This window comes from Schistocerca piceifrons, chromosome 6 (genome assembly GCF_021461385.2).
Source record: "Schistocerca piceifrons isolate TAMUIC-IGC-003096 chromosome 6, iqSchPice1.1, whole genome shotgun sequence".
Lineage (NCBI taxonomy): Eukaryota > Metazoa > Arthropoda > Insecta > Orthoptera > Acrididae > Schistocerca > Schistocerca piceifrons.
The window spans coordinates 300,824,192-300,851,729 of NC_060143.1; the positions used below are offsets into that span (position 1 = coordinate 300,824,192).

At 43.1% G+C, this 27,538-nt stretch overlaps 1 protein-coding gene across 1 annotated transcript in view; it reads right to left on the minus strand.

The window, feature by feature from the left end:
* Nucleotides 1-27,048, minus strand: part of LOC124803284 (luciferin sulfotransferase-like) — a 35,728-nt gene extending 8,680 nt beyond the window's left edge. Inside the window, exons 1-4 of the mRNA XM_047264466.1 lie at nucleotides 26,859-27,048; nucleotides 17,474-17,573; nucleotides 9,815-9,950; nucleotides 141-261 (exon numbers count right to left, since the gene is read on the minus strand). Coding sequence (XP_047120422.1) covers nucleotides 141-261; nucleotides 9,815-9,950; nucleotides 17,474-17,573; nucleotides 26,859-27,048 — 547 coding nt within the window. The remainder of the gene's footprint in view (nucleotides 1-140; nucleotides 262-9,814; nucleotides 9,951-17,473; nucleotides 17,574-26,858) is intronic.
* Between the last annotated feature and the right edge of the window lie 490 nt (nucleotides 27,049-27,538).

Genomic DNA, 27,538 nt, shown 5'->3' on the forward strand with positions numbered 1-27,538 from the left:
CAGTTAAAAATTATAACATGTTTTTGTTTTCCAACAAAAAATAATTCCCATGTTTTGGGGCGATAAAGTCGATGCATTCGCCGATGGAAAACGAGGCGGAGCCGTACCGGCGCTATACTGATTGCTGGCGCTCTACTTACGGGATTCGTCGAGGAAGGCCTCCAGGAAGTCGTCTATGGAGCCGGAGTATCCGTAGCACGTCCTCATGTAGTGGTAGTAGGACACGGCCACGTCCTTAGGGTCGCGCGCCACGTAGATGATCTGTAGACAGCGCGTACACGTGACACATCATACAGGCCAACGATGGAAACTCCTTTCTTTATGAAAGTGGCTTATTCTTGAGGTGTTTAGTAATTACAGTGAATCCTAACACGGTAACACAAAAGTATGTATTACTCAACCTTTTTCTTACAATTTACTCTTTAGTGAGCCTGTTTTTGCAATTAAGAGTTAACGCATATGATTCTAATTTTGTATCCTAACGGTTGATACTGATATTCAGACGTTACTTGAGTGTTACAAACATGTTTCTGCATTACAAATATTGATATTTCTGGCAAATCATCAACTTGTATGGTAACGTAGTTTTCTCTTCCCCATGAGACTTATTCCGTTCACGAAAACTGACAACGGCCGGGAGAACGGCGTGCTGACCACATGCCGCTCCATATCAGCATCCAGTGACGCCTGTGGGCTGAGGATGACACGGCGGCCGGTAGGTACCTTTGGGTCTTCATGTTAGGATGGAGTTTAGTTTAATTTTTATGTGATTGATTGTCAAAGTCCATAGACAATCGGTGTACTTGATTTCGATGTCCGTCCTCAAATCCCATCATCACGGTGATTGATTTCGGTGTGTGTTTCCACCCAAACCGCCGTAACTCTCGCACTGGCCGCTGCACGGCTAACGGCGAAATACAAACAACAACCGTTGTAATAAGGTATAACGTTCCTTAAGTGATAGTGACAGCTCACGTGCCTTTGATACTTACCAAAATCAGGCACCCCAATGGCGAGAGGCAAGGGGATTCACCGAAATCAAGCATCTCAGTGGAAACAGAAAACTATACGACCGTAGATGCTTCTGGAGAACGCTAAACGTAGTTTCTAAGCAGACACTATAACGGGTAATCGTATTATGCTCTACAGTCAAATTTGCAACACTAAAGTGAATTTTGAACACAAATATCAACCGATAGGTCACAAATGTTTAGATTTACATAGTAAAATAAATGTAGAATCAGATGAGTCGGTTATTAATTGCAAAAGCAGACGCACTTGAGATCTGTCGATTACAGTGCTATCTACCACGAATGGAAAAAGAATGGTATGACTAAACTGTACGGATTTCTTGGCGTGGAATCCTATTACGCAATAAAAATGGGGGTGGGTGTTGGGGTGGGGATCCCATTTGAAAATACAAAGTTGACCCCGTCCACGCTGGAGGGGTGGTTAGAAGGTGGCCAATTGTTTCACAGACAGATGTCCCCTTTACTAATATTTTCACCTAGAATTTTTTTCGTACGATGCGTCATTTTCTAGATATTCAGTTCTCTCAAGTTGAAACAAACATCCTGAGTATGAACATCCCAATTCACTCATCACAAAATTTAAATAGAATATTCTAGTTCGTCCCCTGATTTTCTTCCATACCATCTTGACTTAGCAAACAGATCGTAAAGGTGTGTTATGTCTAATTAAGTGTCGAACGAATTTTACTTTGCATTAGTCTACAGCTTTCAGTAGTTCTTTCTCCTCTGCTGTTTCTAGCAGAACCACCTAACTCATTTTTCTGTCATTCCAGTTCTCCCGCAAATCCACATTCCTGTAGCTTTCTCCTGCTTTGCTAACACTGAGTTTCACATCCGTATGTCTGGACACTCCATACAAAGACCTTCACATATATTCTCTTAACATAGAAATCGATATTCTTCTTGAGCAGAAGGTTCTTCTTATTTTGGATGACACCCTTAGTCAACATTGCTCTTCCCTTGATCGCCTTGAGATTCCTCCATAATGATAGTGAGACGGTGAAATTCGGTTACCTTCTCGAGCTGCTCACTGCGTGCTCTTATTTCTGTCTTACTTCCATCACCTTTCTTGTCTACAAACCTGAATTTTGTCTTGTTGGTATTTACTTTGAATTGTAGTTTTATTATCTCTTCATTTAAGACCCTAACCTTTTTATGTAATTTCTTCTCTGGCTCTGCCTCTATTGCTGTGTCATTGACGAATCTGACATACTGAACATGCATTCCATTCATTTTGACGTGAATGTGATGGAAACAAAGTTATCATATGACAGAATCAACTAATGTCCTCTGATTTCAAGCTGCTTCACCGATTCGATGATCAGTTATCATTCTAACACAAATGAAGATACTTTAATAACTAGATTTGGTACGTGGGGCTTTTTCTTAACCTCCTATCAGTGAAATCCGATGAAGCTTTGCGCAAATGTGTTGTGCAGTGTATCTAATATACCCGTGAATCGCGTCACTTCGCGCTTTCCAGGTCTGACGGCACAGTGAGCACATAAATATGCCTAGATCAGAAGTGTTGACCACCACGAGTGAAGTGTACGCTGAAATGTTCAGCTTGATTTCACGCAGCCCACTCAACGTAAATGCCATGTGTGTCCTTCTTCATCATAACGATCAGCCGCAAACTGCTGGTACAACAAGGACACTCCTTCAGCATTTACGGTGGGAAGTGTATGATCACCATCCATAGAGACCGGATTTGACTCCCTCTGATTTTCATCTCTGTGTTCACTTGAACCGCAGGCTATGACAGCATTTTGGCACCGAAAACGAGCTGCAGACCAGCGTAGGCAACTGGTGGATAGCATAGGCGGCCACCTTCTTTGACGAGAATATTGGAAACTTGGTACCACGCTACGAAAAATCTGTAAGTCGGAGCGGCAATTCTATAGAGAAGTAGCTAGTAACTGCAGCTAAATGTTGCAAATAAAATATGTCAAATTTCCACAGTGGTTTCCATTTCCCAACCGATCAGGGGTTGAAAAGCAAAGTAGCCCTCGTACATGGCTTTCTAGTTTGCTTCTTGGAAGATTGTCAGCTAACGTTTGTGAAGAAATATGGTTTTGATACGTTAGCACATTTTGCAACTCGCGTCCAAAACATTCTCAACGCAAGTTTCAGGGAACCGAGCTTCCCAGATTTGACTACTTTAGTCCGGTGGAGCGATACGTGAAGTGTGGGTATAGATATTTCTACGGAGTCGGAAGAAAATATGTTTCCACCGGTTGCTGGTAGGATAACCAGGGTCGCGTTAACGTCACGCAGGGTCTGGGCATAGGATACTATTGAAATGCAGCGACCCTGTTGAACAATACATACTCATATTCTGTAATATATGCTGTTTTATTTACTTATACGAGTAATACGTGAAGCTAGAGTCTGACAAAATTTTATTTCGCGAATGTAAGCATTAACAGTCACATCTGATTATTATTCGCTCCATTCACATATGAAGGAAAAACTACTGCTTAAAAATTATTCCGTAAAATAAAAACTTTTAATACTCTTTTTATTTTTCTTTGTTGATTTTTCTGTCTATTTCTAATTGAAGTGCTAACGCTTTATGCACTTTATCTTGGTAATCAATTTCACATACTCTGCTGGCCATAAAAATTGCTACACCACGAAGATGACGTGCTACAGACGCGATATTTAACCGACAGGAAGGAGATGCTGTGATAGGCAAATGATTAGCTTTCCTGAGCATTCACACAAGGCTGGCGCCGGTAGCGACATCTACAAGGTGTTGACATGAGGAAAGTTTCCAACCGATTTCTCATACACAAACAGCAGTTGACCGGCGTTGCCTGGTGAAACGTTGTTGTGATGCCTCTTTTAAGAGAGGGAAATGCGTACCATCACGTTTCCGACTTTGATAATGGTCGGATTGTAACATATCGCGATTGCGGTTTATCATATCGCGACATTGCTGCTCTCGTTGGTCGATATCCAATGACTGTTAGCAGAATATGGAATCGGTGGGTTCAGGAGGATAATACGGAATGCCGTGCTGGATCCCAACGGCCTCGTATCACTAGCAGTCGAGATGTCAGGCATCTTATTCGCATGGATGTAAAGAATCGTACAGCCACGTCTCGATCCCTGAGTCAACAGATGAGGACGTTTGCGAGACAACAACCATCTGCACGAACAGTTCGACGACGTTTGCAGCAGCATGCACTATCAGCTCGGAGACAATGGCTGCAGTTACCCTTGACGCTGCATCGCAGACAGGAGGTGTACGAATGGCAAAACGTCATTTTTTTCGGATGAATCCAGTTTCTGTTTACAGCATCATGATGGTCGCATCCGTGTTTGGCGACATCGTGGTGAACGCACATTGGAAGCGTGTATTCGTCATCGCCACACTGGCGTATCACCCGGCGTGGTGGTATAGGGGGCCATTGGTTACACGTCTCGGTCACGTCTTGTTCGCATGGACGGCACTTTTAACAGTGGACGTTACATTTCAGATGTGTTACGACCCGTGGCTGTATCCTTCGTTCGATCCTTGCGAAACCCTACATTTTAGCAGGATAATGCACGACCGCATGTTGCAGGTCCTGTACGGGCCTTTCTGGATACAGAAACTGTTCGACTGCTGCCCTGGCCAGCACATTCTCCATATCTCCCACCAACTGAAAACGTCTGGTCAATGGTGGCCGAGCAACTGGCTCGTCACAATACGCTAGTCACTACTCTTGATGAACTGTGGTACCGTGTTGAAGCTGCATGGGCAGCTGTATCTCTACACGCCATCAAAGCTCTGTTTGACTCCATACCCAGGCGTATCAAGGCCGTTATTACGGCCAGAGGTGGTTGTTCTGGGTATTGATTTCTCAGGATCTATGCACCCAAATTGTGTGACAATGTAATCACATGTCAGTTCTAGTATAATATATTTGTCCAATGAATACCCGTTTTTCGTCTGCATTCCTTCTGGGTGTAGCAGTTTTAAAGGCCAGTAGTGTAATTCCGGAAATCTATAATGTTACTGAAGTTCAGCATCCTTTGGTATGGTTACTACCACCACCGGTGAACTGAGAGTTGCCCACCATTACAGGCCTTGACTTGTGCACATTATCTAGAAGTTAATTAGAAACTGTTACAGCTCAATTAGTAAGTCCCGTCAATTTTTTATAATGGGCACTGGACCAGAATGTAACGGAACAAAATAAAATTGTTGTGCTTTATTGCAGTACGTAAAATGTGGTTCAACGAAGTAGAATTACAATAAATGGCGTGCGTGAAGAAGAAATGGGAGTCGATGTGGAACACATATTAGAGTCAGAGTTTATCAGAGCTTTGGAAGATTTGCAACCAAATGGCTGAAAAGGAATGTCTAGGGGGAAAAATGTAAGGAATTAGATATATATTTCACTAAGAGAAATGTGGATATCGCCTACAGGAAAAATGAAGTGGCCTTTGGAGAAAAGAGAAGCGGTTGTATAAATATCAAGAGCTCTCATGGAAAACCAGTCCTAAGCAAAAAAGGAAAGATGAAATGTGGAAGGATTATATAAAGGATCTCTACAAGGGAGATTAGCTTGAAGGCAAGATTACAGAAATGGAAGAGATCGTAGATGAAGCTGTGATTGAAGGTACGATACTGCGAGAAGAACCTCACAGAGCTATGAAATACGTAAGTCGGAACAAGGCCCCGGAAGTAGACGACATTCCGTCAGAACTACTGGTAGCCTTGAGAGAGCCAGCCATGATAAAACTATTCCATCTGGTGTGCCAGATATATGAGGCAGATGAAATAACGTCAGGCTGCAAGAAGACAGTAATAATACCAATTCGAAAGAAAACAGTTCCCGATAAGCGTGAAAATTACCTATCAATTCAATACTGCAAAATAGGCGACTAACACAAATTCTTTACAGAATAATGGAAAACCTGGAAGAAGCCGGGCTTGGGAAGAACAGTTTGGATTCTAGAGAACTGTAGGGACAAGCGAGGCAATACCTACCCTAAGACTTATCTTACAAGGTAGGTTAAGGAACGGCAAAACTTCGTTCATAGCATATTTAGACTTAAAGAAAGCCTTTGACAATGCTGAGTGGACTAGTCTCTTTGAAGTTCTCAAGGTAGTAGGGGTAAAATACAGGGAGAGAAAGGCTGTTTACAACTTGAATGGAAACCAGGCGGCAATTATAGGAGTCGGGGGTCCCAGAGGGGGAACAGTGGTTGATAAAGGAGTGAGACAAGGTTGTAGCCTAATCCTGATGTTATTCAATCCGTACATTGAACAAGCAGTAAAGGAAACAAAAAAAATGGAGTCGGAATTAAAGTTCTGGCAGAACAAATAAAACTTAAAGGTCTGACGATGACACTGTGATTCTGTCAGCAAAGGACTTGGAAGTGCAGTTAAACGGGATGAACAGTATCTTAAGAGGAGGGCATAAGATGAACATATACAAACGCGAAACTAGTGGAATGTAGTTGAATTAAATCAGGTGATGCCGAGGACATTAGATTAGGAAACGAGACACTGAAAGTAATTGATGGGTTTTGCAATTTGGGCAGCAGAACAACTGATGATGGCAGAAGTAGAGAGGATGTAAAATGCAGACTGGTAGTGACAAGAAAAGTGTTTTTGAAGAAGAGAAATTTTTTAACATCGAATATAGAATTAAACTTTAGGAAGTCTTTTCTGAACGTATTTGTCTGGAGCGTAGCTACTTATGGAAGTGAAACATAGGCGATAAACAGTTTAGGCAAGAAGAGAATAGAAACTCTGAAATGTTGTGATACTGAAGAATACTGAAGATTAGATAGGTGCCGGCCGTTATGGCCGATCGGTTCTAGACGCTTTAGTCTGGAACCGCGCGACCGCCCTGGTCGCCGGTTCGAATCCCGCCTTGGGCGTGGATGTGTGTGGTATTCTTAGGTTAGTTAGGTTTAAGTAGTTCTACGTTCTAGGGGACTGATGACCTCACATGTTAAGTCCCATAGAGTTCAGAACCATTTGAACCATTTTTTGATTAGATAGGTAGACAGCTAATCAGGAGGTACTGAATAGAATTGTGGAGACAAGAAATTTGTGTCCAACTTGACAAAAAGAACGGATTGGTTGATAGGATACATTCTGTGAGATCAATGAATTGCCAGTTTAGCATTGGAGAGAAATGTGGGGGTAAAAATTGTAGAGGGGAAACCAAAAGATGAATACAATAAGCAGTTTCAGAAGTGTGTAGTTTACAGCAGTTCTTCGGAAATGAAGGACTTGCACAGGATAGATGGCATGGAGAGCTGCACCAAACCAGTCTTTGGGCCGAAGACCACAACAACAACAACAATGGTGCGGAAGGGGCAGACAATATTCCTTTTCAACTACTACAAATCAGCAACCAAACATTTTTGTTTGTAAAATCTATGAGTTTCCAGTCAATGTTTCGAGAAAGTGTCATTCGTACAGTCGCAAAGATACTAAGTTCAGGTAAGTGCGAGAACAATTGCACAACCGGCTTAACAGCTCTTGCAACCAAGATGCTGGCAAGAATAACATAGAGAAGAATGGAAAAGACATTAGGGGGTATGTTATATGGTGATCAGTTTGGGGAAGGTCAAGGCACCAAAAGGCAGTTTTGTCGTTACGCGTGATATTAGAAGCAAAACAGAAGAAGAATCAGGGAACTTTCATAGGATTTCTCCACCTCGAAAAGTGCTTGGGAATAGAAAAGGCTTACAAGATGTTCGAAACTCTCACAAATATCTGTGTAAGTTATACTGAAAGACGAGTTGTGTACAATATGTACTAGAAACAAAAGGCAACAACAGGAATGGAAGGCCAAGAGCGAACTGAATTGCTCGGATAAAAATATGGCGTAAGACGGGGATGCAGTCTTTCATTACTACTTTTTAATGTATACTTCGAAGAAGCAATAACTAAAGTAAAAGTTAGGTTGAGGAATGGGATTAAAATTCACAGTGAATTAAAGTAAAAGTTAGGTTGAGGAATGGGATTAAAATTCACAGTGAATGGTTTTCAGTGATAAGATTCGCTGATGATATTGCTATCCTCAGTGAAAATGAGAAAGAATTGCAAACTGAATGAGCAGTGTAATGAGCACACACGGTAGTCTGAGAAGAAACCGAAGAAATACGAATGTAATGATGAGCAGCAGAAAAAAACATTAGTGATGAAATTAAAATGAAAATCGGTGAGCACGAAATCAAGGAAAAGAAGTAATTCTTCTACGGCTGTAACGCTTGGCAGACGAAGCAAGGAGTAAATAATAAGCAGACTAGCAGAAACAAGGAGGGCGTTCCTGGCCAAAATAACTCCACTAGTTTAAAAAATTTTAGGAAACATTTGTGATCATGTAATTTTAGAGCACTGGATAGTTTGGAAGTAAATCGTGGGCTCTGGGAAAAACGGAGAAGAACAGAACAAAGCGTTTGACATGAGGAGATTCAGAAGGATGTTGAAAATTAGTTTGACTGATAATAAATGCGGAGGTTCGCCGTGGAATAAGTGAGGAGAGCAACATGTGGGAAACATCAACATGAAGGAAGAGAACAATAGTTCGTGTGTTAAGACGTCATGGAATATCTTCCATTGTACTTAAAGGATCTAAAAACTGTAGAGAAAGACAGAAATTGTAACATATCTAACAAATAATTGAAGGTATTAGGTGCAAGTACGTAAGGCCAAAACAAAAAACTACAACAATACATACACATATACACGCACACACTTACACCTTGGTGCTGTCCACAGATATATTTTTTTGGATTGAATGTGTCAGTTTAAAGGCGTGCCCAGCATGCGACGCTCTTCCCACCCCCCTCCCCACCCTTCCCAAAATAGTGATTTTCGTTAGTCGAATTCACATTTCCCCCATAAGCATTTGTTTTATTGCAACTCATTATTTTACGAATTTGTTTTGATCTGTTGTTGTTGTTGTTGTTGTTGTGGTCTTCAGTCCTGAGACTGGTCTGATGCAGCTCTCCGTGCTATTCTATCCTGTGCAAGCTGCTTCATCTCCCAGTACCTATTGCAACCTGCATCCTTCTGAAGCTGCTTAGTGTATTCATCTATCTGTCTCCCTCTACGATTTTTACCCTCCACGCTGCCCTTCAATACTAAATTGATGATCCCTTGATGCTTCAGAACATATCCTACCAACCGATCCCTTCTTCTAGTCAAGTTTTGCCGCAAACTCCTCTTCTCCCCAATTCTATTCTATAACTCCTCATTAGTTATGTGAACTACCCATCTAATCTTCAGCATTCTTCTTTAGCACCACATTTCGAAATCTTCTCTTCTTGTCCGAACAATTTATCGTCCATGTTTCACTTCCATACATGGCTACACTCCATACAAATACTCTCAGAAACGACTTCCTTAAATCTATATTCGATGTTAACAAATTTTTCTTCTTCAGAAACGCTTTCCTTGCCATTGCCAGTCTACATTTTATATCCTCTCTACTGCGACCATCATCAGTTACTTTGCTCCCCAAATAGGAAAACTCATTTACTACTTTAAGTGTGTCACTCCGTAATCTAATTCCCTCAGCATCACCCGAGTTAACTCGACTACATTCCATTAGCTTCGTTTTGCTTTTGTTTATGTTCATGTTTTGATCTAAAGATGGGAACAGCCTAAAACTTTTAATAAATAAATACACATTAAGTGAGGTAGACGACATTATTAGTAATCAAAAAGTGTTCGTGAAAAAGTACATAAAATTTATACCCGAGTGCACGGTGTTGTTGGTCATTTCAAAATTTAATTTCTGTTAACGCGAGCAGGACAGTACCTTGGCCTTGGTCTTCCAGATCTGCTGCGGCAGCAGCTCCGTGGGCAGGTGGCACTTGATGTAGCGCGGCGCCGGCATGTCGAGCAGCTGCTGCAGTGGGTTCACGCCCTCCTCGGACCGCACGATCACCTGGTGCCTGCACACACACCCGACACTTATACCTTAACCACTCCCCACATATCTTGTTGCGCTGGTTTTAAATCTCCCGCTAGTGCGTCATCGTGGCGGCCTCGCTCTTCCATTGCTTGCATTCTCCGATGAGGAGGGGGTGAGGGGGCCGCATACACGCCGCTGGAGGACGCGGAACTGACACGACATCACTGCTTGGGGCTCCGATTGGCACGTGCGTCTTTTTACGCAGCCGCAATTCAGAGCTTCACCCCAGTTCACATCGTCTGTATACACATTAATACAGAAGACTGCACTGAGGACAATACAACGACACAGCACGACGCTACTAACCTTTACTAAAAGTCCTTTCTGTCTCACGCCATTCTTCAGCCACTTTCTCGAAATCCTTCTCAGTTGCAGGAACCCGACAATGAAATTACCTCGAGCACTATATTAGAGAAATGAATAAAATCTCCCGCTTCAAAAGTCCGAAGCAACAACGATGACTACCATTGTCCCTGTACACATTCGTTACTCCTGTACATTATTCTCTCCAAGCAGATCTTCCTCATTTCCCATTATTCTTAGCTGGTGCAGCCTTCTACATCAGAAAACATCTATTTTGTATACCTATAAATCCTTTTTATAGCTGGAACTACCGTTATTGTTGTTATTGTCATTTTTACTATTATTATTATTATTGTTATTATTAGTTGCAGTAGCAACAGTAGTAGAAGTACCACCAGTATCAACTTTACTAGTTCATAGTCACTATTATTTACTCGCATTATCTCTATAGACACTCAAATTATTTTAACATTGCTTGTCATGCCCAAATTGTTATTTCTGAGGTAAATACGATATAAGAAAAGTACTGTACGTGCGAAAACCTGGTGATCCTAATCAGATCAGGTTAAACAAGTAAATATAAAAAATTAATTCAGTGTCTTATTGAAGTGCATGACCATTAGAGACTATTTGTTGTAGTCAAGTACTTTACTCTCGCTGTATACACTCTAGCACCAGAGAAGAACCTACAGCACTTCAAAGTTATGTACATCTCATTTATAAAGCGTACCTAACATAAATAAACTTATTAATGTGTTACCTTTTTAAAGATTTCTGATTACCTTCATATTCCCCTCTACTATGGACATTTTTCACTTCCTTAGAACTCACAAGTTGGGTGTGCTGGCTGTGGTACAACACATTGCTCTTGTGTCAAAAGTGCAGGGTTATTCGTAAGCACCTCCTGGGCTCAGAACACAACTTGTGAAAGCTACATTATATACAGAAAATAGACATATATCCGTGGATAGATCGTCTCTCCATTCTTTTAGGTCACACTGCAGGTGCTCAGTATAGGCACCGTTTGTTGCTTTCGCTGTGATGCAGCAAGCTGCTGCCAACTGCTGGTAGTTTGTTGGAAATCAATATTACCTCCTGCCAACTGCTAAATCGATGATACACCTCTTAATATTTTATTACACTTTTAAGATTTTCACATGAATCACCCTCACAAATAAGCATAAAACGGTGGCCAACCCAAAGGTTTGGTCGAACGCTGCGTCGCTTTGCTAGGCCTGGTCCTGTGGGAAGAAGGATGCCATTGTCTTCCTCTAATCTCAGAAACAACTTATCCAGGTGATAAGAGCAGGACCTGCATTTTAACATAGTCGGTGAACCACAGTGCAACTCGGCATTTTTCATACATACTGAAACGGGTCTCCTTTTTCGCCTCATTTGACTAACGCATTAAGCTGACGCTACTCCAGCGCGTTATATTCTTTGCTATCCACAGTCCAACCAGTATCGTTGAGCCAATACAGACTGCGAAGCTCTTTGGACCTGCAGGAAGCCGGACGGAAGACATGTCTCACGTGGATCGCTTTTGGTACATTCAGCCATTCAGATCCGTTGTGGTGAGAGTTCGATTCACGTCAGTTAAATTTCTACACTTCATCTGTCCAACAGTAGTTTTCCAGTCTGAGGTAGTGATTCGTTTTGTGTCCTATTTTCGGTTGGCGTGCTGTCTACACTCAAACTGCTGCTGATTTTGGTCATTGCTACTGCAAACTGTTGGATTCTCTTTGGGCGACCTTATAATTATTCCTGATGTCGCCACATTATATCACCAGATGTGTAATTCAATGAGCCTGCCAGGAAAACGGCTTCAGCGAAATTCCGAATATTACTGCCTTGCGATGTTTATTTGTTGTTCAATCTCCCGGTGACCCTAGTACTTTTCGGTGACATTATCTCATCTTTGATCCCCAGAAATATTTTGTGTTGGCAGTTAACTATTATCTAACCACAACGTAGCAATATTTGGAACTCCTGGCAGGCTCATTTAATTACGCATCTGATGCTATTATATGGCGGCAACAGTTAACCTTCGTAATATTAAATGCAATGGAACACAGTCTATCAAGCATCAGCAGAACTAGTTAATTGCAAGAATGAAAGTCTACCCCACAAAATGATTTACAGAATATGTAGCTAAGAGCCAAATGCTAAATTTTTGATTACATGCTTAGGCTCTTAGCCACTGAGACTCTTTTTAATGTGATGTATCAATAAAATACTGAAGATCTATTTTTGCCCATTTCTTCAAATGGTTCAAATGGCTCTGAGCGCTATGCGACTTAACTTCTGAGGTCATCAGTCCCCTAGAACCTAGAACTAATTAAACCTAACTAACCTAAGGACATCACACACATCCATGCCCGAGGCAGGATTCGAACCTGCGACCGTAGCGGTCGCTCGGCTCCAGACTGCAGCGCCTAGAACCGCACGGCCACTCCAACCGGCACCATTTCTTCCCTGTCTTTTTAACGTCCTCTACCATTTGTAACATTTTTTCAAACTAACAATTTGGGACAACCTGAAAATCATCTGTTAGAAACGTCTTTCAATTTACGCTTCGTCGAGCGAGTTGGGATTCACTCCCATGGTTCAAAGACTGTCAGGGAACTCACACTTTTGATTGTGTAGTGAAGCATATCTGGAAGTTGTACATTTATCAGGGACCCCTGCTGACCAACCAGGTGGCGGGGCAGTTAGTTTACAGTTTGAACAGTGTCGTGTGGCAGACACTTACTGTTGTTCTGCTTCCTCCCACGGTGGTGGTTGTATTTTGTGACTTCCAGCCGCACAGGGTATTGTGGTAATACAGTGTCGAAAGTTGAAACTCTCTGCCGCATCGAGATTCAAACTCGAATTTCCCGCTACTCTTGAGCGGTTGCCTTAACTTTTCGGCCATCCGGACACGGTCTCTGACAGACTCAACTTTCCAACTTACCCCACGGTGCAATACAGCGTCCCTCATCCGCTAACACGCTATTACTGATTCCGGTAGGTGCTCGTACGACATGTCAAGGAGCCGTCACGATCCTACAGAAATGTATGTATGTGGCTAAGAGCCTAAGCATGTAATTAAAAGTTTAGCATTTGGCTCTTAGCTACATATGTTCTGCCGGACATGTCGCACAGCTCGCAATCTACGTCAGGTGGTTCGAAGAGAACCAGTATGCGTTTACCGTACCCTCCTGGCCACCAGATCCAGTCGAGAATCTGTAGGGCCACCTCAACTGGACTTTTCACGCCATGGACACTCAGCCGAGCAACACATTAACGCGACTGGACATGTAATTGTTTACATGTTTTCAGTTTTATGTTTTTTTTGTTCCAAATTAAGTTTCAGACATGGAGTGCACTGATAAATCAAAAATCTGTACTTTATTTATGTTTCTATTTATTAAGAAATTTATTGTGTACCAAACTGTGAAGTATTAGTTTTTATATCTGTATGTATATATTTATGTATTCTTTCCGTACAGTTAAGTATACAATGTAACCATGTATTTTAGATGGATAAATTGAGTACAAAATCTGAAGGCCAAACAAAAAAACCTTGGTCTTAGTCAGGCGAACGTGCGTAGTTTTTCAAGATACCACCACCAACGCCAATAAAGCAGGTAGTTCTTACGAAAAACTAATAGTTTAAAAACACGAACGTTACACACATTGCCCATCCAAGATCGCGAAAAGTCTGTAAAAATCATCTCCGAGCATTAGTTACATATCTGAAAAGGTTTAGAGCAACCTCTATTTTAGTCTCTAGCAGAGTAACTAAGACAATTTTCAATTAAAGTTTTATGTTACTTCCTTCTTTGAAATAGCGTGAAATATTGCTGCGTCCGTCAGAAAATACAGTACAGCTATGCACGGAGACGGTACCACACGGCAAGGCCAGCGACTAGAGAGGTTCATTTGGTTATGGTCACACACAACAGAGAGCATACACAACACCGTCTATTATTATGCTTCTGCTTTGCACTACACAAGTGCTAGGGTTGGAACTTTAATAGTGGCAACGGGTTATACACAATGCTGGTGACTACTCTGAAGGTCAGTAAAACTTTGAAACACATATCTATTTTGTACGAGCTGTAAATAAATAGTTACCACTATTAAAGTTCCAACCCTCGTATATCCCGGGTGGACACCTATCAGCCAAACGCGTATATAATCAGATGCACGGCTCCACTCATGTACTTAGTTCGACAGTATCAACACCCAGCCTGAAGACAGCATCAGGTCGTATCTACAGTCACCCAAAAGAAAAGACCAACGTTACATTCTGCTAGTTGTGTTAGTCAATGTTCACTAGATTCAGGACTAGTCTAGTGCCCAAAGACAGATCAGGAAAAGTAAACAATTTACAGGCTATATGAAGATAATAACTGTTCCGAAAGAACAGCTACCAAAGATGACCATGCAGCCTCTCTAGAAAGAAATGGTAATTAATCGAAACCCTCAGCTGCCAACTGTACCTCAATGGGGACAGTTGAAAATGTGTGCTCCGACCGGGACTCGAACATGGGATCTCCTGCTTACAGGATAGGGGCTCTATCCATCTGAGCCACCGAGGGCACTGATGATAGCACAACTGCAGGGACTTATCCCTTGCTCGCTTCCCGTGAGGCCCACATTCCCAACTGTCCACAACCTATAAGGTAGTTATAATTAAACTTCCGCAATATGAAAGAGCACCATGACAAACGACTGGTTGTGCGACAATGAAACTTTGTGGAAACATTTGTGAGGACACGCGGAAGAGAAATAACGAATTAACTATTCAAAGAAACACAGTGTAATTTCCACATTAGAGGATAACGTCTGTTAATTCCGTACCATGTTTACGTTCCGAATGCGGTTCTAGGCGCTGTAGTCCGGAACCGCGCGACTGGTACGGTCGCAGGTTCGAATCCTGCCTCAGGCATGGATGTGTGTGATGTCCTTAGGTTAGTAAGATTTAAGTAAAGTTCTAGGGGACTGATGACCTCAGATGTTAAGTCCCATAGTGCTCAGAGCCATTTGAACCATTTTACGTTCCGAGTTACAAACGTTGGTCAATGTGACGACCGTCTCCATCCACGACAGCCTGGAATCGCAATAGAGATTAATCTGCTGCTGTCCTAAATAGTGGTGGACGATGGAGTGTTCAGTTGTCATGACACAGGTGGTGCTCCATTTGAAGATCACACATTCTCACATGTGCTATTGTCAGCCATGGAAGCAGTAACTTCTTCAACGATCTGTGGCGCAATTGGCCCTCGGACGCTCCTAGGAGAAATTCAAAAATCGCTAGTTATTTCGAACTTCGGAATCATGTTTTTCAAACTCCTTCCTTTAATGCGTCGATACTCACGAAGAGCAGCACCACCATTGTTGTTGTTTCCATAAAACGACTTTACCAGAAAAGTACTGCTCACCTCGTCCAGGCCCCTGTTGACTGTCAGCAACTTACTGCTCAATGATGTTTGTGTTACAATCGTACGTCGCCGTAGCAGCAGCGGCGCCTAACGGGAAGTCTTAAGACCAACACTACTAACAAGGCAAATGCTGTAGCGCAGAGTCTGAACATCATTCCAATACAATTGGGTCCCCATACGGTGAACAGTTTCCATGTCTACACAGACTCAAGTAGGAAAGTTTAATTATAACCTCCGCGCACCACACTGACACGCGGTCTCAAGACACGTGATGTATAACTTCCTTTAATAAATTTGTAAACGTTTGCTAATCTGTCTTGCCACAATTTTTGTCATACACTATGTGATCAAAAGTATGCGAACACCCCCAAAATCATACGTTTTTCGTATTACATGCATTGTGCTGCTATATACTGCCAGGTACTCCGTATCAGCGACCTCAGTAGTCATTAGGTATCGTGAGAGAGCAGAAGGAAGCTCCGCGGAACTCACGGACTTCGAACACGGTCAGGTTATTGGGTGTCATTTGTGTCATACTTTGTACGCGAGATTTACACGCTCCTAAATATCCCTAGGTCCACTGATTCCGATGTGGTAGTGAAGTGGAAATGTGAAGGGACACGTACAGCTCAAAAGCGTACAGGTCGACCTCGTTTGTTGACTGACACAGACCATCGACAGATAAAGAGGGTCGTAATGTGTAACGGGCAGATATCTATACAGACCATCACTCTGGAATTCCGAACTGCAACAGGATCGACTGCAAGTACTATGACAGTAGGCGGGCCATGAGAAGACTTGGATTTCATGGTCAAGCGAATGCTCATAAGCCGCACATCACGCCGGTAAATGCCAAACGACGACTCGCTTGGTGTAAGAAGCGTAAACATTGGACGATTGAACAGTGTAAAAACGTTGTGTGGAGTGACGAATCACGGTAGACAAAGTGGCTATCCGATGGCAGGGTGTGGGTATGGTGAATGCCCGGTGAACGACATCTGCCAGCGTGTGTAGTGCCAACAGTAAAATTCGGAGGCGGTGGTGTTATGGTGTGGTCGTGTTTCTCATGGAGGGGGCTTGCACTCCTTGTTGCTATCTGTGGCACTATCACAGCACAGCCCGACATTGATGTATTAAGCGCGTTCTTGCTTCCCACTGTCGAAGAGCAATTCGGGGATGGCAATTGCATCTTTGAACTCAATCGAGCACCTGTTCATAATGCACGGCCTGTGGTGGAGTGGTTGGACGACAATAACATCCCTGTAATGGACTGGGCTGCACAGAGTCCTGGCCTGAATCCTAAGAACACCTTTGGGATGTTTTGGAACGCCAACTTCGTGCCAGACCTCACCGGCCGATATCGATCGTCTCGTCAGTGCTGCAGTGAAGAATGGGCTGCCATTCCCCAAGAAACCTTCCAGCACCTGATTGAACGTATGCCTGCGACAGTGGAAGCTGACATCAAGGCTAAGGGGTAGGTTAACACCACATTTAATTCCAGCATAACCAATGGAGGGCGCCACGAACTTGTAAGTCATTTTCAGCCAAGTGTCCGGGTACTTTTGATCACATAAGTGTAGATTTTTCCTAACCGTATTCGGCTCTGGTACGAGATGTAGAGTTTCTGCGTGCAATCAAGGCACTTGCATAACAGTAACTACTTTCGACGACACGGGGTTTAGTTCTTGCCACAAATTGTGTTTGACGGCATGTATAATTGGTGAATACAACAAATATCCTGCGAACAACTCTTTTTTTTTTTAATACTCACTCTATGTGTGGCATTCTGAAGTCGAGGGGCACCTTCTTCGCCGTCTCGAAGTCGCAGTTGTGGCCAAGCAGCCACGACATCTCCTGCGTCCATGTCGTTCCTGAAAAATAATCGGTGCCGCTAATGTACTGGAAAGTGTGGGAAATACCAGTTTTAAATTTAATATTTGAAACTGAGAATTTCATCTACATGTGTCTACAGCTATACTCCGCAAGCCACCTCACGGTGTTTGGCTGAGGGTACTTCGCGTACCAGTGTCAGTGCCCTCTTCTCCTATTCCAGTAGCGAATGTTTCACGGAAAGAACGATCGCTGATAAGCGCCTCCGCTTTGGCTCGAAACTATCTGAGTTTTTTTTCGTGGACTTTTTGCGAGACATACGTAGGTGGAAGGTAAATATTACTTGATTCTTCGTGCCACGTACACTGTCGAAACTTTAACTGTAAACTACACACTGATGCAGAGCGCCGCTTTTGCAGCGCTGCTTCTACCACTGGAATTGGTTGACCATATCCGTGACGCTTTTGTGCTTACTGAATGAAGGTATAACGAAACGTAGTGCTCTTCTTTGTATCTTCTCTGTTTCCTCTATCAGTCCTGTCTGGTACAGATCCCAGATTGCCTAGCAGTATTCAACCATTAGTCGAAGACTTGTTTCATAAGCTACCGCTGTTGCTGATGGTCTACATTTCCTGAGATTTTTCCATTGAATCTCACTGTGGAACGTGCCTTACCTACTATTAATTTTACGTTATCTTTCCACTTCATATCACTCCGTACACTTACACCTAGATGTTTTATAGAAGTAACTGCTTCCAGTGATCTTTCTGCAATTGTGTAATCATATAATGTCTATGTATACGCAATACATTTATTTATGTTGGGTGTCGCTTGCCACCGCGTGCACCAAGCGTTGAACCTCTGCAGATCTATCTGCATTTCGGTGTAATTTTCTGGCTTTACATCTTCTCTGTATGCAACATCATTCGTGCATAGCCTCATTGAACTTCTGACGTGATCTGCTAGATCACTTATATATATTGAGAGAAGTAATTGTCCTGTATCAGTCTAATGGAGTACGCCCAAAGTTACTTCTAGGTCTGAAAACCTCTCCCCGTTCAGAATGACATGCTGTGTTTTCTTTGCTAGGAACTCTTCGGTCCAGTCACACAGTTGGTCTCGTATTCCGTACGCTCGTATTTTGTTCATCACGTGCCAGTGCCGCGGCACTGTATCGAACACCTGCCGTAAGTCAAGGAATACGGCGTCTACATGTGTTTCTGTATCTTCTGCTGGCTCCCACACTATCGTTCTGCTCTGAATCCATGTTTATTCCTACAGAGTGGATTTTCCTAGCAAGTAGGTTTTCCCAGCAAATTACCGAGAAAGTAATTCCATGATATATTTTGTTAGTAGAGTATATTTTGTGAGTAACGTGTATGACAGGTTGAAGCTAGGCTCTGATTTCGACTCTTGATACAAAACAAGTGCTATGCGGAAAAAGTTCATCAGTGACGATGGTGATGATGACTGTGACTATGAGAATAGTACGATCAACCGAGGTATTTTAGGGCCCTTATTAAGGCACTCTGGTTGTTGTCATAACGCCCAGAACGCCAAATGTCCGTTAATATAGCACTTTCCCATCTCTCACCCCAAGTACACACACACACACACACACACACACACACACACACACAGACACTCACTCCCTCACACACACACACACACACACACACACACACACACACACACACATACACACACAGACGCACTCACGCATTCACACGCACGCACACACGCACACAAAAGCAAACAAAACTGTAAGCTGTTAATAACGTCTTTCCCGTCAAAGTAAGAGTACGCTAACAGACTCAAACCTAAATAAATAGAACAGGTACTACAGTCTATTACCTTATAAATTGCTGGGTATACGAAATATTTTCTTGGTCTTCGTGTACATGACTGTCAACACATTCCACATTCTGCTCTCTGGTGCTAGTTTTCCATTTACTGTTTTCGACGTTACTCGTTTTCGTCTCGTTAAGAACAGAGCAATTATCAAATGGCTCTGAGCACTATGCGACTTAACTTCTGAGGTCATCAGTCGCCTAAAACTTAGTACTAATTAAACCTAACCAACCTAAGGACATCACACACATCCATGCCCGAGGCAGGATTCGAACCTGCGACCGTAGCGGTCGCTCGGTTCCAGACAGTAGCGCCTAGAACCGCACGGCCACTCCGTCCGGCAGAGCAATTATCACCATACGCTTTGACGTACAACGTCTGCGTCTGTCTTACGCTGAAACAACACAAAAGTTTTTAAATACTTGAAACCGTAAGCAGAGTAGCTGAGCTGAAGATATTTCACTAATTACTTTCGCTGAAATGCTGCTTGGATCAGTAACATCGCAAGCCTAAACATCATAATGTTTCTGACTGAAATACAAACACAGAAGTTTCTATGTCCAATGGCTAAATACTGTCATTCCTTCTCAGGAACCTCATTCACACCTCACTTACTATGTTGTAACACAAATAAACCTAAATATACTCCTACACGGCGTAGACATCTTAGATCGATAGTCATGTTACAAATTGCAAGGCTTTTGAGGCTGTCGAATAAACCACATATATTTAATAAGAATGTACCAGCAAAATACAATTTCCTTTCTGCAAATGAAACAAACGTACAAGCCATCGCTTGCCATCAGTTAACGTGCATCTGAGACGGCTAGACATCGTACCAGCAGATCCGGTGAAACCCGAACAAGTCACCATCTTCTACAGTGCGGACATCCAGGCACGGATTCAGTGAGGTTCTGGAAGCTACCGACAGGGATGTAGTGCCAGGACAATTGAGCGATGGGTTTCTTGGTTGAGGACCCATGCCGGTCGCTGTGGCCGAGCGGTTCTAGTGCTTCAGTCCGGAACCACGCTGCTGCTACGGTCGCAGGTTCGAATCCTGCCTCGGGCATGGATGTGTGTGATGTCCCTAGGTTAGTGAGGTTTAAGTAGTTCTAGGGGACTGATGACCTCAAAAGTCCCATAGTGCTTAGAGCCATTTGAACCATTTGAGGATCCATGGTGAGTAAAGCCTATCGAGGTGATCCCACAGATTCTCGATTGGGTTTATGTCGGGGGAGTGTGGTGACCAGGTGACTGCGGTAAACTCAGCCCAGTGCTCTTCGAACCACGCTCGCGCACTGCTAGCTGTGTGACATGTTGCATTGTCTTGCTGGCCGATGCCATCGTGCCGAGGAAAAAAAAACTGCATGTAGGGGTGGACGTGGTCCGCAAGAATAGTTGTGTACTTTTGTTGTTCCATTTTGTCTTCCAGAATGACGAAATCACCCAGGAAATACCACGAAAGCATTCCGCAGACCGTACCGCTAACTCCTGCGTACTGAACCCGTACGACGGTTGTTGCAGACCCACACAAGGTAAGGGCTATCTCTCAGAGGGAACATAAAACGTGATTCATCTGAAAAGGCCACCTGTCGCCACTCAGTGGATGTCCAGTTGCGGTATTAGCGTGCAAATTGCAGCATTCGTCGTTGATGAACAGCATTCAGCATGAATGAGGCGGCTGCTGCGGAGGGCTATACGCAACAACGTTCGCTGAACAGTCTTTGAGGAGACAGTTTTGGTAGCCACTTCGTCTGTCTGGATGGCCAGTTGCTCAACCGCAGCACGTCTACTCGCCCGTGTACATCTCCGCAGCCGTCAGTCTCCCCTGTCATCTATGACTCTACATCTACATCTACATTTATAATCCGCAAGCCACCCAAAGGTGTGTGGCGGAGGGCACTTTACGTGCCACTGTCATTACCTCCCTTTTCTGTTCCAGTCGCGTATGGTTCGCGGGAAGAACGACTGTCTGAAAGCCTCCGTGCGCGCTCGAATCTCTCTAATTTTACATTCGTGATCTCCTCTGGAGGTATAAGTAGGGGGAAGCAATATATTTGATACCTCATCCAGAAACGCACCCTCTCGAAACCTGGACAGCAAGCTACAGCGCGATGCAGAGCGCCTCTCTTGCAGAGTCTGCCACTTGAGTTTGCTAAACATCTCCGTAACGCTATCACGGTTACCAAAGAACCCTGTGACGAAACGCGCCGCTCTTCTTTGGATCTTCTCTATCTCCTCCGTCAACCCGATCTGGTACGGATCCCACACTGATGAGCAATACTCAAGTATAGGTCGAACGAGTGTTTTGTAAGCCACCTCCTTTGTTGATGGACTACATTTTTTAAGGACTCTCCCAATGAATCTCAACCTGGTACCCGCCTTACCAACAATTAATTTTATATGATCATTCCACTTCAAATCGTTCCACACGCATACTCCCAGATATTTTACAGAAGTAACTGCTGCCAGTGTTTGTTCCACTATCATATAATCATACAATAAAGGATCCTTCTTTCTATGTATTCGCAATACATTGCATTTGTCTATGTTAAGGGTCAGTTGCCACTCCCTGCACTCGTGGCTCATCACAGTTGCCACGGCGCCAGTTTTGGATAGCGCCATTTTGTCATCCACGATATAGTTTAACCACGGCGGCAATCCAACAGTTTAAAAATTTTGTCTTTCCAGAAATGCTTCCACCCTTGTCTCGAAAGTCAACGGTCACGCCGTTTTGGACGTCAGATAAATCGTTCCGGTTCCACGTGCCCCAGACACGCTTCATATACCCTCCACCGCTAGTGCTGCCATCTGCTGTCTGCGAGTAGTTTTTGCTCCTTGACGCCGAACGTTCACGTTTGTCACATCGATGTGACTGGATCATGCATACTTTCAGTTATCTGGTAACTGAAGTGCATAACTGCTGGCTTGCATATGCAAGGTCGGTGAGGGATGGTAGTAGTCCGCGCCGCTTAACTGATCTATCGCACCTGATGTGTGGGTATTTGCGAAGGTCGCATTGCATCATTTTGATTATATCACATATCACAGTGAATATGCTTTTGTGAGCTGTAATTTAATGAATATGGAATGAATTAGTATAGTCACATTAAAACATCCTCTTATTTGCTTCACGTTCATTACTGGAATAATATATTGCCACAAACGACCTTACACACCACATGCAAATGAGTGACATCATCAGTGAAATATTTTTATAATTTTAAACTCTTAATGAAAAATAGTTATTCTTCTTTTTAATGACTTCTATGCTGTCTTCTTCTTGTAAATCTGGTTAACTGAAGTGATTCTAGTTATTCTATATCACAAACAATCCTGTTGGAAGAACATCCGCAACTGAGCATTGTAGCAGAGGTTGAAAATACCGCTTCAGTCGTAAATTACTTTATTTTAGTCCCTGTTCTGCGCTCATAGGCAGCACACCGCGCCTGGTACACGCGGCGCTTGGGGACCACAGCACAGCTACGACACCTGAGGATGGGCGTATAACAGTCCGGTCGTGTGAAAATAAAGTAATTTACAAGTGAAGCGGTATTTTCAACCTCTGCTATTGTATATCAAAAGAACTAGGATTCTGTGAAGAACACGATTTAAAATTGTAGTCCGTTTACAGATGTTTGAATCTGGATTTCACACAATATTTTAAAATGCCCTTTTAATCATAAATGGTGCGTCCATGTTTCTTTCGTTTTTTGCCTTAATGCAAACTGAAACGACTATTATTACTGAGCACCCGTAGGACTTGGACATGTGTCTGCCCTCGTCGTCTCCGTGTTGGCTTGTAAACAAGAGGGAAGTTCTTTTTTTTTCTCCAAAATGAACACATAATCTAACAAACCAGTAAAAACAGCGAATCCTGGATTGCGCAATCGAGCGCAAAATTTTTATTCCTGTACTTGTAGCCCTCCCGAAATTTTGGAAATGTAAGTTCCTATGGGACCAAACTGCTGAGGTCATCGGTATAGGCTTACACACTTCTTAAGCTAACAAGGACAACACACACACCCATGCCCGAGGGAGGACTCGAACCTCCGATGGGGGGAGCCTCGCGGACCGTGGCAAGACGCCCAAGACCGCGCGTCTGGCCCGCGCGGTGTGGACTTCCCAACATGTGCCCTCAAACACGATGGGCCCGATAGGAAAGTCACAAAGTCCTATGATTCTCTCTGGATGTAGATCATTAATTATAAATTCAACATGCACTCGCAGGAAAAACAGTAGCGCAGATAAAACCAGCAGTCGAAGGAGGACAAACACATTGCAGTTGTCAGTCATCTCCCCCTTATTGTCTTCACTGGCTATCGAAATGCGTCGTTATGAAATACAGAGAAGAGATAATTCCTTCAGAGGACCAAAAGTGCCGGCCGCTGTGGCCGAGCGGTTCTAGGCGCTTCAGTCCGGAACCGTGCTGCTGTTACGGTCGCAGGTTCGAATCCTGCCTGGGGCATGGGTGTGTGTGTTGTCCTTAGGTTAGTTACGTTTAAGTAGCGCCAAGTCTAAGGGACTGATGACCTCAGATTTTAAGTCCCATAATGCTTAGAGCCATTTGAACCATTGTTGGACCAAAAGTAAATAATTCAGAAACTTGTCAATAAAATTCTTCTGGGTTTGTGAGCGCATTGTCAACTATCAAATTCCTACGTTTCGGTGACTAGACGCCTTCCTCAGGGCGTGTTGCTAATTGCTGAATGGGCGCTAGTTTGATTACTTATATACTGTGGGGGAGTGCTGTAATTGGATATGAGGGTGAGGAGGAATGGTATCAGGTGTTCTTTTTATTGGTCTTTGGTTGCGTGTTGTCATCCACATTCGCATCCGGAGGCATGAAATTTGTCAATTGTATCTTTCGTTGAGCCCAGAATCTCTTTGTTGTTGCTACGACGGAGAATTTTGCCCAGGCGTTGAATGACGCCTTGTACATATGGTAGCAGGACGGTGTTCCGTGTTTCGTTGTGCATTTCCCTATTGCCCTCCTCCTTTGGCGCCATAGTTTTTCGTATCATCCTCATCTTGAGGTTCAGTAGTTCAGCTTTGAGATTGTGTTTGTCGCTGATCCTGCAAGCTTTCTTAGTTAAAGTTTGCAGGGCCGATTTCTTTTGCGTAAGATGGTGGTGGAAGGATGGATGCAAGGACCTGTCCGTGTTGGTGGGCTTTCTATAAAGTCAAAGCTTCCCATGGTACTTACAGTAAACTTCCAGGTCGAGAAAAGGCAGCATCCCATTCTTTTCTATTTCCATGGTGAAGGGAATTTTGCTGTGCTGCTGAATGAGACGTGGATGGAAGTTCAGAAGCTCTTCTTCTCCGTGTGGGCAGGTAACAAAGGACTCGTCGACGTACGGTAGCCAGCATTCTGGGCGTAATGGTGCCAACTGGAATGCTGTTTCTTCGAACACTTGCTTAAAACTGTCTGCTGTGACAGGTGATAGAGGGAAACCCACAGCTACGCTGTCCGTCTGCTCGAATAAACTTGATTTAATTGTTCTTATCTGTTGTTAGAGACAGATAGATCTCCCTAGATTTCCGGAAGCTGGTCAACACTCAGTTACTAACCAATATACGACCGTACGGAACATCGTCACAAATATATGATTCGCTCAAGAAATATGTATGATAACAGAACCCAGTGAGTTATATTAGACGGGGAATGTTCCATAGAAACGAAACTGACTTTGAGTGTACCTAAAAAAAGCATTGTCGGTTCCACAACGTTTTCAACATACATAAATGTTGCATCATATACGACCTGTAACACTATAAGAAGACGCCGTCGCTTGCAGCGAAATATCATCTTTAATCGTTCATAAGAAAGTGTAAAAAGACTGGAACAAAATTTCCATTTAGTGTAGGTTGTCAGCTCTTCTTTAACCTCTTTGTTCTTAGCCTTTCGCGTGGAACCACCCGCGCTATTACAAGACAGAGTCTCCAAGTGGTACAATGAGGTACGTCTGTGGATGCAGCACTCGCCAACAGCGTTCAAAGCAACAGTGAGCGCGGAGTGTTTGCTAGGCAATAGTAGGAGATTTGTGTCTGCAAATTTTTGTTATACTTTTGTTATACTTTTGCATAATGATTACATTATGGAGATCATGGACAGTGAAGACACGTATATCTGAAATTCTTGTAACATAAATTCGAATTTGTACTAAAGTTTTTATGAGTGATGTCAACAGGAAACCACTGGGGGTGTATGTACTTTTACAATTAATTTTATAATTGGATGTAAATTTATTAAATTTTAGGGTCGTTTTTTAGTTGTTATTTAATACTGTAATATGTTTTAGGCATTGTATTTTCATGAAAGTTTCTAGAAGTCACTCATGATCTAAACGTCAGTGTCTTATAAGAAGAAATTCCGAGTGATTTGAAATCAGAGACACCTGAGGAATGTTATTCATCAAGCAAGTACTTAAGAAACTTCAGCTCCGTTTTCAGTTCCTGAGCTGCTAATTGAAAATGTAATTAATGACTATGTTACGACAGTTGAAGATGAACCTACCATGATAAACTCACAAATAAAATGATTCTGCACATGACTTCGCTGAGGATGTTGATGTAAGCTGGGAATCTCCTGTGGAATTGTTTCTGGATTCGTTTCCACATGAAATGATGGGAGATTGATAACTATATGCCCTAGTTGCTCCATAGTGAAACCACCTCCAACAGTCGGTTGTTTACTTTTTGACAATTTATTTTGTTGTATTCATTGCTTACGATGTCAAGAAAAGTTAGTTTTGTGGAAAATTTTAAAATTCTATTTTTTCATATTGTTGGAGCTCAGAGGGTTAAATGTGGACAAATGCACAAAAATATTACTAAGAAGCGATACCAGATTCGAATATTACGTAAAATCAGCATTAAGGAAGTTGAATCGAAGACTTAGATCTGTTGGAATGGTTCTGGGAATTCGCGGTGCAGCTGTAAAGGAAGTGACATACAAGACGCCATTGCAGCCAGTTCTAGTGTATTGCTCCATGGTTTGGAGTTCTTATTGAGTAATTGTGACAACAGACACCAAAAGAATTCACAGTCGTAAGAGGTTGGTATTGCCCGTACTAAAGCGGAACAAATATACTCGGACAACACAAATGGGAATCCTTGGAAAAAATACGAGGTACTCACGCGAAACCATGTTGGAGAAACCTATATTTGAAGAAGACTGTGGAATCGTTACGCGTCAGCATCTTACATCTCACTGTGAAGTCATGAGAATGGATGTGATTAGGGTCTATTTTACCTCACTCAATACGCGAATGGGATAGGAGGCAAAACTGATAGTACTGGTACTATGTGAAACCCGCAGTTGTCTTTACAGTGTATCTCTGGATATACATACAAATGTAGATCGCCTTTGTACGTGCGCTGATATTCAAATGTTATTCACTCAGCGCCCATTAAAAGCTGTAGCAGCTTGTACAGGAAATCGGAACAGGCTGATACCGTGCTGTTGACCTTACCGCTCTTGGGCTGTGAGATGACCCAGATGTCTCCGTCGGTGACGGGGAAGTCCCTGAGCTTCTGCCAGTGCTTCATGTAGTTCCCTGAGAGGACACAGTTGGACGGCATCACCCGCCACAGCCGCACGCCGCAGTTGTCCGCCACCTTCTTCCCTGGTCCTTCCTCCAGCTCTTTAAAGTCTTGCTCCATGGCTGCTACAGTTCTCCTGCACACAACACACAGAAACCACCAAAACTTTATGTGCGAGCTTCTACAACGGAGAGTGCTCGTCTTTTACTCTGCAACAAGCGTTTGTCCTGTGACTGACGACGTTCTAAGCTAGTCTAAGTGACTGCGTAGTTGCTGCATTGTGCTAGTTTTATCCACTCCCAGAGGAAGAGGAAACAAGATTGTCGTTTAATGTCCCTTCGAGGTCATTAGAAATGGATCACAAGCTCTGATTAGGGAAGGACGGGAAAGAAAATCGGCAGTGGCCTTTCAACGGAACCAACCTGCCATTCGCGTTAAACGATTTATGAGGATCACACAAAACTAATTATGGATGGTCGGCCAGGGATTTAAACCGCGATCCTCCCGAATATGAGTTTAACGTGCTAACCACTTCGCTCGGTAACAAATCCGTACTAATGATGATGTTGGAAGTGCATCTGGCGGTCAGGATAGCTTCAACAATTGGGAT